Source organism: Harpia harpyja, chromosome 21, assembly GCF_026419915.1.
Source record: "Harpia harpyja isolate bHarHar1 chromosome 21, bHarHar1 primary haplotype, whole genome shotgun sequence".
NCBI lineage: Eukaryota > Metazoa > Chordata > Aves > Accipitriformes > Accipitridae > Harpia > Harpia harpyja.
Window position 1 is genome coordinate 16994070 of NC_068960.1, and position 11687 is coordinate 17005756.

An 11687-nucleotide genomic window follows, 5' to 3' on the forward strand; every position below is an offset into this window, starting at 1 on the left:
CAGACTGTCAGTGACCCCTGGCAGATGCCGCTGCCAGGACGCAGCGGTGTTGCCCCCACCAAGGCAAAGGAGTGTGATGGAGGTAGGTCAGGGGCTCCTGGAGGTCCCAACAGCCTTCCAGGGGGGCTCTTGGGAGGCATGCTGCACTGGCGATGTGGCAGTAGAGCCATGGCTGTTGAAGAGGCAGGTTGCAGGAATGGGGCAGATTGGGTTTTGTACCAGAAATGTCCTGCATCACGGTTTGCACCTTCAGCAGAAGCTGCTGAGCTGCCTGCAGGGTACTGTGAGGTCCTGGGCTAGTGAGGAGCAGCAGCAGCCGGTGCTCAGTCATGCTGTGAGGAGCCCTCCAATTTCCAGAGCCATTTCAGCTCCTCACAAACTTTCCACCAGTGAGGACAGGGAGTTTGGGTCCTGCCGGAGTCCCAAAGTAGCCAGGCATGGGGCGTGTAGCTCTCCAAGTTCCCCCTTTGAAGTAGCAGCTGCCATGGCAAAGCCTGTGCGGGCGCCTCCAGCCACTACTTTTGGAAAAGCTCTGAATGGGCTTGGGTTCGGGGCTGGAGCTCCTAAACATGCCAGCACGGATCCTGACCGCTCTTTTTGCTCACTGGGTGAGGGCAGGGGAAAAAGTGTGGCCGCAGTTGCCTCCACATGCACCATGAGCTCAGGGGCTTGGAAGGGCCGTACCCGCGTTTGGGGACTGCGGTGCCCCCATGACCATTCACCTGCTCTTTTTTTTCCTTTCTGCCCCCATGTTTTGGGTTTTTCAGGTATTACTTTAAGAAAGTGAGTGACGAGTTCGACTGTGGTGTGGTCTTTGAGGAGGTGCGGGAGGATGACACCATCCTGCCCATCTTTGAAGAGAAGATCATCGGGAAGGTGGAAAAGATCGACTAAGCTCCAGGGCTGCCGAGGTGTGAGGACAGGACTGTGAAAGACTCTGGGACCGGAGGAGAGGGCCTGGGGCAGATGCTGGCAGTGCTACTGCTGCAGGTGCCAGGCGAGCCCAGGGCAGAGGGCGGCAGCCTGCTCCGGCATGGACCTGGGCAAGCTCCAGGTTGCCGGTGGACATCGTTTCACCTCGCGAACCTGCCACTGGGAGCCTGGGCTCCCCTCTCCATACCGAATATAAGTGTAATGTAGCATTGTACAGTGCATTAGAAAGTGTAATATGACCTTGTTTACTAAAGCTGCATATTTTTGATATATTGTAATAAAAGGAAAATATTTCCAATGTCACAGTGCTCTTATGTAAATGTAAAACATACAGGTACTGCAGAACTCGCCCAAAGTGTACAGCCATCCGTCAGACTCCGTCTGCTCCTCACTTTCACAGCACCCTGCCCCGGCCCCCAGTCGTGGATGGCTTCGGAGCGCTGCCGGGGCAGAACCGCTCTCCCCCCGCCGGTGTGGAAGGGGTGACCCCGCTCCAGAGGGGCTGTGGTCCCAGCTCACCTCAGAAGATTATTGAGCCATTTGGAATGAGTCGGGGTCTCGCCTCCCTGGCAGTCTCAACTGCTGGACATGGTAGGATGTTTTTTTTTCCTCCTGAGCTTTCTTGCGACCGAGTAAATCCCCGAGTGATAGAAGGGTCAGAGCCAGCTCTCGGGGCTGGGGGCTTCCCACAGTGCAAGGACTGGCTCGGAGCCGGGGCAGCAGGCTGGGTGCTGGCATGCCACAGTCCTGCGTGCTCTTCCCCCCACCCCATGTGCCCCTGGAGAAGGGTTCACTTCCCAGGAGGGTGCTGCGGGTCCGCAGAGGGCTGGCACCCATGTGCCTGGTGCAGACGTGCCCAGGCCCCTGGTGCCAAGCTCTGGCTTTGGTCAGGGGACTCTTTTTAGGAGAAACAATAGAGCAAGGAACTGATTAGACACTAAAACTGAGGACAAGAAATGTCTTTTTAGGAGTCCTGTGTCCTTTGTTGGATTCTGTGTCTCAGGGGAGGCAGCACGAGGGCAGTGCAGCCTGCTGCCAAGAGCAAGGGGGGTGTTGATGCCAGTTTGTGGGGCTTGTGTAGGGCCAGGTCACCCAGCAGGGCAGCCAGGGTCTGCTGGGCTTACTCGGATGCAAGAAAGCTGGGGGCTGCGCGGGTGCTCCCACCACCTTGCCCTCCGCTCTGCCCGTCCCCTGACCCGGGCCCTACCCTGCTCCAGCACAGCTGCAGGTCTCTGCCAGCTCCTCTGGAGTCCAGCCCTCACCTGCCCACAGAAACCAGGGCAGCCCCCAAAGCCAAGGGGCTTCCATGTCAGCGCTCACCCTGCCCTGCTCGCAGCAATTGGAGCTGCCGGGGACCCTGGGGCACCGCGCCAGAATGCGACTCAGCCTGTTTTATATGTCACCGAGTGCCTTTAAAACATGGTTCTGTGACTTGCCTATACACTACGTGAAGTCCAGCAAAAATCCGCAATCGTTTTCAGCCCAAGAACAACGTTATGAGCGGTTTTCCTCCTCGTTTTTTTAAGTTCTGATGATGTTGTGTCTGGTGAGGTTGTTAACGTGCCCGGGATTTCTGTCTCCCCCTTTTTTTCTCAGGGGGTCCCCTGTAAATATGTACAGCGGCCGCGCAGCCCCGGTGACGTCTCCTCTGCATTCTCATGTGCTGACTTGTACAATGATCTTTTCAAAGGTACTTGGATAAAATGAAATAAAACCCCACGTCCCACCGCCTGCTGCTTTCTTCCTTCCCTGCGGAGCAGGCACCCGGGCCCCCGGCAGCCGGCTGGAGTGGCCGGAGGATGGGGCAGGTCAGGCAAAGGGCCTGGGCACATGGTGGGGCTGGGGCAGCTGCAGGCTGCCTGGAGGGGTGGCCGGGCAGGTCCTGGCCCCAGGCGACCAACATGTTGCCCCTGGAAGAATTGCCCAGAGTCCGGGAGCAGCAGGCCCAGGGGAGAGGGGACGGTGCCAGGGTTTGGAGGGGATGCTGGGGGGGGGTCCTAGAGGCTGCGAGCCAGGCTTAAGAGGAGCATGTGGAGCCCCGTGTTGGGCTCTTCTTGCCTTCCCTGGCTGTGACAGCAGCTCCTGGTGCTCCCCTGGGGGAGCCCTGGGGTGGGAGGGCTGCCTGTGAGCCACGAGGGAGAGACCCTGGCAGGTCCCCCCATCACCTGCACCCCGGCAGCCCAGCACGAGGGCCAGCCCAGCCCCAGGGCCGTGTCCTCCACAGCCTTGGCCAGCCCGTGTCATCACAGGGCTGCCCCGATGAGCACTGTGGCACACACGGGGCCGTGCTGGCTCAGCACCCCCTTCCACGGGGGCCCAGGGCCAAGCTGCCCTGCGGTAGTGGGGGCTCTGCCCATCATCAGCCCTGCTCTGTCCCCAGGACATGTGGGTGCTCCCCAAGACGTGCATTCCGCAGTGCTGTGGAGCCACAGACACAGACCAGAGCCCGCATCGTTTCCAGGTCGTTTATAGCACACACCGGAGCGGGACAGAGCTCACAGCTCATCCCGGGATTCGGCCGTCCCAAGCGGACTGGGCTCCTCCCTGGCCGTGCTGTTCTCAGGGGTCTTGGGCACCTGGAGAAGGCAGCGGTGAGGCATAGACAGACACACAGCCCCTGCCTGTCCCTGTCCCTATCCTGCAGGATCCGTCCACCTGCCCAGCAGAGGCTGGGGGCCACCCCGGGGTGGGTGGGGGTCCTTGGCCTTTGGGGGGGTGGAGGGGGGACCACACTCACCACAGGCGGCTCCTCGGGCAGCGTTCCCCCATTTTCCAGGAACTTGGAGAAGGTCTCCACGTCTCGGGCGCTTTTGTACTCGACCATCTGGAGCCACAGGATGGAAGGGGGACGAGGGGTCACCCCATCCTCTGGGTGCTGGCAGAGCCAGGGTGGCCCCATGAGTGCCCCCAGCTACCTTTCTGCCTGGCCCTGCGGGGAAGTAGTGCAGGGTGGGGAAGCCTTTGATGGTGATGTTCTCCAGCTCGTTGGCCATGGCGTCCAACTCAGCGATGACGATGTCCTCATGGTCCTTGTAGCGCTCACCCAGCTCCTCCCAGGCAGCTGCCATCGCCTGGCAGTGGGAGCACCACGGTGCGTCTACGGGATGGGCACAGTGCCAGGGGATGAGCCGGGGGGCCAGGGGTCCGGGCGCGGCATCCCCCAGGTGAGAAGTTGGTGACAGGGCCGGGGGCTGAGCCCCATGGCAGAGCTCGGGAAGGGCCGCGGGCAGCCCTGGCACTTACAGAACTTGACGAAGACGTTCTTGGTCTCATCAAACGCCACCTGCTCGAAGGTCTTCCCCACCAGAACTTTAACGGGCCGTGTGTCCCAGTCTTCGGGAGGCTCCGCGCTCATCAGGTGGGGCTGTGGGGACAGCCGGGATGGCCACAGCCTGGGCTGAGCAGTGCCAGGGCCCCATAGGGCACAGCGCGGGCCAGGGCAGGGGGCCCTCAGTGTGCAGCCAGGGGTGCTCCTGTGCTGCATTTTGGACAACCTCTGCCCCTCTGCCACCATCCCAGCTCTGTGTGTCTCCACCTCTATGGTCTCCTGCCTCCTTTCCCGTAACAATCCCCCAAATCCTCAGGCCTGGCAGCACAAGCATCAGCAAGCAGGTGGGTGGTGTTCACCACACAACTGCCATCATTAGGCTTCAGAGTTAACAGCCCACTGCTCACCACAGGGAAGCATCCTTGGTACTCGCTGACACGGTGCCACATCCCTCACCTTCACCTTGCCATCCAGCACTGCTTGGACAAAGGTGCGTATGGCTGTGTCCGAGAAAGTGTCCTGGTCCATCCGGTATTTGCGGTTGTTCTCCATCTTGACTAAGCGCAGGGTGGGGGCGTCGGCGGGTGTCAGGCCAAAGAAGGGCAGGACGTCAGCGCCGTACCCGGTCACATCCACCACCACGAAGAGCACCTGGGCAGGAGATGGTGACACTGAGGCTGGGGTGCCCCACAGACACCCCCCCCACATCCCCACAGTGGGACCTCCTCACCTTGCCTCGGAAAGTGCCAGCGGCCACCCGGAAGCCATCCCGCAGCGTCAGCTGCGCTGATGATGACTTGTTGAGGAAGAGCAGCATGTGGTGGGGGATCTTGGCACTGAAGATCTGGTCGGAGGTCTGAAGAAGAGGAGGAGGGTGAGGGGGGGGTGGGCCATGGCCCTTGTGGGGACAGGGATGGGGACGGGCCGTACCTCGTTGGTGAATTCCATCACCAGCTCCAGGCTGTGGACGCGAAGCAGCTGGGTGAGCTCGGCTGCATCCAGCCCCCGTGCCGGGTCCACGGGGAAGTCTGTCCGTCCCTCATCGAACTGCCAGGGTGGGGGCCCATGAGGGCTGTGGGGGCCCACGATGGCCCCCCCCCAACCCCCTACCACACCCTTACCTTCTTGAAGAGGCAGACGGTGTCAGCCGACAGCCCGTATGCCTGGAAGAGCTCAGCTGCCTCGGCCACACCAAATGGCACGTCCACCATCTCACCAGCCACCTCGTAAAATGCCTGGGCTGCCTCACCCCCCAGGTCCTGCGCAGCCACCCCATGAGCAGCCATGGTCACGGCCACGACCACGGCCCTGATCTGGCCCCTGCCCACCCCAGCCCACCTTGAAGAAGCCGACGACCACCAAGTCCTGGGAGCTGATGAAGGCGGCGGCAGTGTTGGCATCCTGCAGCAGCGTGGCACTGGGGCCGGCCCGACGCCACATCCAGCGCACGATGCCCTTGGCATCCATTTGGCCTGCCACGCGGAGCGGGGCCCCCACCGTCACCCTGGCCGTCCCCTCAGTGGGCTGCCCCCCCCCCCCCCCCATTGCACCCCACCACATGCCACCAGCCCCCACCTACCATCACCCCATGCACCATCACCACGCTGTCACCCGCCCACCATCACCACCCTGCAACTCCCCCCATCAGGACATCGCCAGCCTTCTCACCATCACCCCCTGCCACCCGTCCTTGCGCCCCAGCACCCATCATGGCATCGCCCATGACGGGAGCCATGGCCATCACGCTGTGCCGCAGCCCTACCAGTGTAGGTGAGGGGGTGGGTGCGGTTGCCATCACGGAAGAGCTTGAGCGTGGGGTAGGAGGTGATGCCAAACTCATTGGCCAGGGCTGCCTGTGCCATGGCATCCACCTTGCCCAGCCGTGCCAGGCTAGACTCGTTCCTCAGTGTGGCAGCTGCCTGGGCGAAGGCGGGTGCCAGCCGCTGGCAGTGCCCACACCACGGCGCGTCTGTGGGCAGGGGACAGCATTGGCGGTAGGGACACCTTTGGGGTGTCCCCAGTCCCCAGGGTGGGCTCAGCGAGTGGCTGGGGCATGTAACGGCTGCGTGAGGTTGTTGGGCTCCAGCTCGTGCCCCTGCCCGTGTCCCCTGCGCCAGGGCCCATGTCCCACAGCCCCACCATGTGTCCCCCACCCCTGCAACATGTCCCCCACCCCATGCCTCTGCTTGTGTCCCTATTCCATGTCCCGGTGCCCATCCCGGGCCCCATACCCCTGCCCTGTCACAAGCCATGCCCTGCGGCCCTGCCCCTCTGACCCACAGCCTTGCCCCCACACCCCCCCCCCATCCTGAGACCCATTCTCATACGTCTGCTTCTGCCCACACCCGTGCCCCTGGCCTGTACCCCCTGCCCATATTCCCCGCCCCATGTCCCTGCCAACACCCACCCCCCACATACGCCCTTGCCCACAGTGGGGGCACTTACAGAACTCCACCAGCAGCAGCCGGTGCTCGCTCAGGGCACGGGCAAAGTTGTGTTCGTGGAGCACCAGGACACCGTCCTCCTCCTTGAGCTCATCTGAGAGCACGTCTTCTTCCTTCTCCTCCTCCACCACCACCTCCCCATCCTCCTCCTCACCCCCCAACGCCAGGCCCAGCCAGGCCAGCGACAGCACCAGCAGCCAAACCAGCCGGGCCCCGCAGCCCCACATGGTGCCAAAGCCGGCGCCCGGGGGGAGAGGACGCAGATAAGGGCCCCGGGGCGGGTGGTGCCAGTCCCCTGGGGCTCGTGTCCCTCCGCTACTGGCTGCCCAGCACCGCCGATAAGGCGCTGGGACCAGGTGGGTGTTTTCCAGCTGCCTGTCCCCACAGCAGGACCTGGCCCTGCCAGCAGGATGGGGACAGGCATATGGATATGGGGGGGGGGGGGGGCAGGCAGAGGCGATGAGGGCACAGACACACCAGTAAGAGACCAGTCTGTAGGGTTTAATGGCGATGGAAGAGCACAGCCTGCAACTGGGCGGGTAGCTGGGCACGGTGCCGCCACGGCAGGGTCATGGCCCCGGCCCCAGCAATGGGGATGCCATGAGGACCGGGCGGGCGTCAGTATTTAAAAAAAAACAGCAATTAAAAATAACTTTGGTTGCGAAGACCACGACTGCAGGTGCCCGCTCGCTAAGGGACCCCCCCTCCCCCCAACCCTTCACACGACCGGGGCAAGCGCGGTGGTGCCAGCGAGGGGTCCCCCGGGATGGCAGGCACCACGTCCCCAAGCTGGCAGGTGGGGGGGAGCCGGGGTGTGGATGGGGGGGTCAGTCCTCCCAGGCCTTCTTTATGCAGAGGCCCCACTCCCAGGAGAGATGCTCCATCTTGTCATCGTCGGTGACGAGGGAGCGGACGTGGTAGGAGCCCCGTGCCAGCCAGCCCCGCGGAGCCTCCTCCGCCGGCGTCACCACCTCGTACTCCTCGGCCCGCGGTGCGTAGCTGCCCACCATGAAGACGTCGCGGTCCACTGGGCAAGAAGGGGAGAGGAGGGATGGGTGAGCGGGGCCAGGGTGGCACACACCACACCCCCCCCCTCCCCTCCAGCCCCCCCGACCCCACTCACCGGGCCGGCCCCGGCGGTAGGTGAGGTGCAGGCACCGCAGCCCACAGACGATCTCCCTGTTCACCTGCAGGCAGAAGGCAGGGGCACCATGGGCGCTGCCCTACGGCATGGTGCCCCCACCACCGCCCTGGGGACCCCTGTTCTTGGGGGGGGGAGGTCACCTACCCATCCTGACACCCCTTCCCCCCCCCCCCCCCCCCAGGATCCAGCCTCTTGGTCAGGATTGGGCATTGAGCAGCATCAAGGGTGGCAGGGACCCCGGGGTGGCAGGGACCCCCAAGAGGGACAGGGACCCTGAGATGGCAGGGACACCCCCTAACCCCCCAGGAGGGGCAGGGACTTTCAGGGACCCCTGGGAAAGGCAGGGACGCAAAATGGCTGGGACCTCTGAGAGAAGTAGGGACCCTGGGGTGGCAGGAACCCTCAAGAGGGGCAAGGACCCTGGGGTGGCAGGCACCCTGGTGTGTCAGTGATGTTGGGGGCAGCAAGTATTCCCAGGCTGGCAGGGACCCCAGGGTGGGCAGGGACCTCAGGCTGGACAGGGACCCTAGGGGTGAGGGGCAGATGCCCCAAGGCAGCAGGGACTCCGGGTGGCAGGGACCCTGGGGCAGCAGAGACCCACGGGTGGCAGCAGGAGCCCCATGGGACAGGGACCTCAGGGTGCAAGGGCAGCAGGGCTGTGCCCAGCCAGCAGGCACAGGGCACCACACGCCCGCCTCACCTTGAAGGACACCTTGACCCTGTAATCCACCCCCTCCTTCAGCACAAAGGCCCGGCCCCGCAGCACCTCCAGGTCTCCTGTGCGGGGAGATGGCCCATCAGCTCAGCACCCCTTCCTCCTCCTCCTCCCATGGGTGCTCCCACTGCTCACCTGTCAGGTCCATGGTGATGGGCCCCGGCGCCTGCTCGCACATCAGGGTGAGCCTCGTCACCTGCACGTTGGGCACGCTGGCATCTAGGGACAAGCAGCAGGGCGCAGACTTTACCCACCCGTGCTCACCCCACCACCACCAGCACCTCCATCCCAGCGCAGCTGGGGGGCTGCCCACGCCCCCTGCAACGGCATGAAGGGCCACAGCGTCCGTGGTGGGGGTGTTAGGAGTCAGCGAGTGCTGGGCAGGGTGCAGGAGACCGGGGGCTTCTCAGGCCAGCCCCAACATTGGCCTCAACACTTTTGGGGTAAGACCACATTTAAAGAAGTGCCCAGTCACGGGTATCTCCCGGGGTGCGATGCTCCCTGGCTTGGGAGCGGGCCAAGGGTGGGGGTGGGAGGCAGCACATGCAGGCAAAGGCGTCCCTTGAGGCAGGCACTGGTCTAATTCACCCCAACAGCCCAACCTGCACCCCATCAGCAGTTGCACTCTACCAGACCACTTGCACCCCATCAGCCTGCACACACACCATCGTGCACCCCACTGGCTTGCACGCACCTCACCAACTTGCGCACACACACCCCCCCCCCCCCAGCTGTCATGCACCCATCAGCCAGCACACCAGGGTGCTGGGCCCATAGAGCACCCCAGCCTGGCCCAGGCCCCGCAGACACAGAGGGCAGCCCCGGGCTGGGGTGGATGCCATGGGGAGCGGGGGGGCATTGTCTGGGCACCGACAGCTGTGCCACCCGGGCCCCAGCGGCTGCTCTCTTGTCTCTGTCATCCCAATGAATTTCCCGGTCCCTTGTAACCGTTCCTATGGAAACTGCGGTGGTGATCCCGTAACCAAGGCAACCGGGGTCCCCGGGCAGCCGTTACCCTGTCGGCAGGGGGATGCTGGGGTCTCCGCAGGTGGGGGGCACAGGCAGCACCCACAGGTGATGCCAGCCGGGATGCACCCTCCCTGATGGGGATGCCCCATGGGTGCTGGGGATGCCTGAGCTCCCTGCGTCTGCTGAGGCTGCATCACCGTGCTGGGGTGCCGGGGTGCCCAGCCCTGGCAGGCAGCCCCCGCCTTACCCACGGCGGCAGGGATGGCACCCAGCAGCGCCTGCTTGTACTTCCGCAGGCTCTCGTCCCCCGGGTCCAGCTCCTGGATCTCCCGCAGGCTCTTCTTCTCCGGCGTCTTGTACGCCAGGGCCACGTCGGCATCCTCCTCCTCCTCCAGTGACAGCGTCACCCCCTCCTTGTCAGCCATGATGTCTGCGGGGGACAGGCAGTGGCAGTCCTGCCACCCTGGGGACACCCCGGGGGACACCCCCCCACCCCCTGACATGCAGGCACTGGTGGGCGGTGGGTGGCTGAGCTGGGACACGCCACGAATGGATGTGGGCAATCCCCCACAGGGCAGCCGAGTTGTCCCCCTGCTTGTGGCCGTGGGGACGCTGCCAGGCGCTCTGTCCCCGGGCCCAGTGGCACAGCTGAGACCCGAGGTGTTGCTGCCGGCTGCATTTCCACATGGTCATGGAGCCAGACAAGCCTGTGCCTACGTGGTGTGCACAGTCCGGAGGGGTGTCTGCAGCCTGCCGCGGCCCACAGGCACCCTTCGTGCCCTGTCACCCGGAGGGGTCCTTGTCACCGCCCCGCGGCCCCGTCCAACCCCGCTGGGCAGCCCCCAGCCCCACCTCCCACCCCAAACCCAAACCACCAGCGGCTGCAAGGAAAAAATAACAGCTCTGGGGCAAACGGAGGCTCCGGTGGGTGCCAGGCTGCCGGGGGGCACAAGGGCAGGTGATGGCCCCACGGCCCCTGCCTCTGCCCTGCCCCCCCACCCTTCTGCCTGCAAGCCCTGAGCTCCCCAAAGGCCCTGGAAACCCCATCCCCGGGGACACGCTGGGGACACAGCCTGGGGCAGGGGCCACCGCGCTCAGCCCCCGGGCCGCAGGGCCAGCTGTGCGGGTCCCCGGGGCAGCGGCGGCGACCGGGCCACGGAGCGGTGCCCTCGCTGCACCTCCGGACCCCCAGCAAAGGCCCCTGCCCCCCCCCGGCTGTCACGGCAGCGTGCGGCACCCGGCCACGCTGGCTCCCAGCCCAGGGATGCGGCCGCCCAAGGGCTCGCCCAGCCCCGCACGGGTGGCAGGACACGGCGGGTGCTCTGGGTGCCGCAGGCCGGGCCGCGAGGTGGCGGGGGCGGGGGGGTGCTCCCCGCCCCTGCGGGATGCTCCGGTCCCCCGGGGCCTGGCGGGGGAGGGGAATGCTCGCTCGGGAACGCACCGGGTGCCCGGGGTGACGCTCACCTGTTGGGGACCCCGGGGCGACGCTCCCCCGGCCCGGAGCGATGCCCACCCCGGGGCCAGCAGGCGATGCCCGCCCCCGGGGCACGCCCGGGCGATGCCCCCGCCGCCTCCCGCCCCGGTCCCGGCCCGCCGCCGCTCACCTCGGTAGCACAGCGCCAGCCAGAGCAGCTCCAGCAGCTGCCCGCCGGCCTCGCACACGTCCAGGCCGAGCATGGCCGGGCCGGGCCGGGCCGGACCCGGCGCCCCCGGGGCCGGGCGGGGCGGCCGCTGCCGGGGCCCGGGGCGCGGCTCTCGCCGGTATCACCGGCTGCCGCCGGGGCCCGCGGCCGCGCTCCTCCCGCCCGCTGCCGCCGCGTTCGCCGGTGCCGGCTGCTCCCGCCGCGCTCCCCCGGGGCGCTCCCCGCTGCGCTCCCCCGGCGCTGCCCGGCGGGGCGGCGGCGGCGGCGGCGGCTCCCGCAGACGCGGCGGCTCCGCTGCCCGCCCCCGCCCGCCCCCGCCCCTCGGCGCCGGGCGGCTCCAGCCCCGCCGCTCATGGGCGGCGAGACTGCAGTGAGCTCATCCGCCGTGCGCGCCCGCGCAGCGCCCGCCCGCGCTGCCCGCTCCCTGCCCGCTCCCTGCCCGCGCCCTGCCCGCGCCCGGCAAGCGGCCGCTCCGCCCCGCCCGCACCCCGCGGGCAGCCCGCTGGACCCTCCGTGCGCTGCCCGCGCCCTGCCCGCACTTCACCCCGCGCTGCCCACACCCTGCCCGTGC

At 66.0% G+C, this 11687-nt stretch overlaps 3 protein-coding genes across 7 annotated transcripts in view; 1 reads left to right on the forward strand and 2 right to left on the reverse strand.

The window, feature by feature from the left end:
• The window catches only part of AXIN1 (axin 1), a 75685-nt gene extending 73021 nt beyond the window's left edge, over positions 1-2664 (forward strand). For all 4 annotated transcript variants that reach the window (XM_052772659.1, XM_052772663.1, XM_052772662.1 and 1 more), the window contains exon 10: positions 768-2664. In XM_052772659.1, coding sequence (XP_052628619.1) covers positions 768-894 — 127 coding nt within the window. In that variant the 3' untranslated portion in view covers positions 895-2664. The remainder of the gene's footprint in view (positions 1-767) is intronic.
• Positions 2665-3428: 764 nt separating this feature from the next.
• On the reverse strand, positions 3429-6872 carry PDIA2 (protein disulfide isomerase family A member 2). Of its 2 annotated transcripts, none has more exons than XM_052773007.1 (11): positions 6647-6872; positions 5964-6170; positions 5540-5673; positions 5323-5460; positions 5132-5248; positions 4932-5057; positions 4658-4852; positions 4177-4297; positions 3849-4030; positions 3674-3757; positions 3429-3509 (listed from the first exon to the last, which is right to left on the reverse strand). In XM_052773007.1, exons 1-11 carry the CDS (start codon positions 6870-6872, stop codon positions 3429-3431), a joined length of 1611 nt encoding a protein of 536 aa, XP_052628967.1. The 2 variants fall into 2 exon arrangements, with proteins under 2 accessions (XP_052628967.1, XP_052628966.1); XM_052773006.1 differs by having other exon boundaries at positions 3671-3757.
• A 253-nt stretch (positions 6873-7125) lies between these two features.
• On the reverse strand, positions 7126-11438 carry ARHGDIG (Rho GDP dissociation inhibitor gamma). The gene is made up of 6 exons (XM_052773351.1): positions 11078-11438; positions 9721-9903; positions 8640-8723; positions 8490-8566; positions 7769-7832; positions 7126-7672 (listed from the first exon to the last, which is right to left on the reverse strand). The coding sequence occupies exons 1-6, from the start codon at positions 11148-11150 to the stop codon at positions 7473-7475; spliced, it is 681 nt and encodes a 226-aa protein (XP_052629311.1). The 5' UTR covers positions 11151-11438; the 3' UTR covers positions 7126-7472.
• Between the last annotated feature and the right edge of the window lie 249 nt (positions 11439-11687).

Excerpts from the sequence above, each read along its gene's own strand:
- PDIA2 (XM_052773006.1), bottom strand. The coding sequence starts at position 6,872 with ATGTGGGGCTGCGGGGCCCGGCTGGTTTGGCTGCTGGTGCTGTCGCTG. Across the intron at positions 5,461-5,539 it reads TGGTCGTCGGCTTCTTCAAG|GACCTGGGGGGTGAGGCAGC; the intron begins GTGGGCTGGGGT and ends GTGGCTGCGCAG. Across the intron at positions 4,031-4,176 it reads GAACGTCTTCGTCAAGTTCT|ACGCACCGTGGTGCTCCCAC; the intron begins GTAAGTGCCAGG and ends CCCATCCCGTAG.
- ARHGDIG (XM_052773351.1), bottom strand. The coding sequence starts at position 11,150 with ATGCTCGGCCTGGACGTGTGCGAGGCCGGCGGGCAGCTGCTGGAGCTG. Across the intron at positions 9,904-11,077 it reads GCTGGCGCTGTGCTACCGAG|ACATCATGGCTGACAAGGAG; the intron begins GTGAGCGGCGGC and ends TGTCCCCCGCAG. Across the intron at positions 7,673-7,768 it reads CTACCGCCGGGGCCGGCCCG|TGGACCGCGACGTCTTCATG; the intron begins GTGAGTGGGGTC and ends CTTCTTGCCCAG.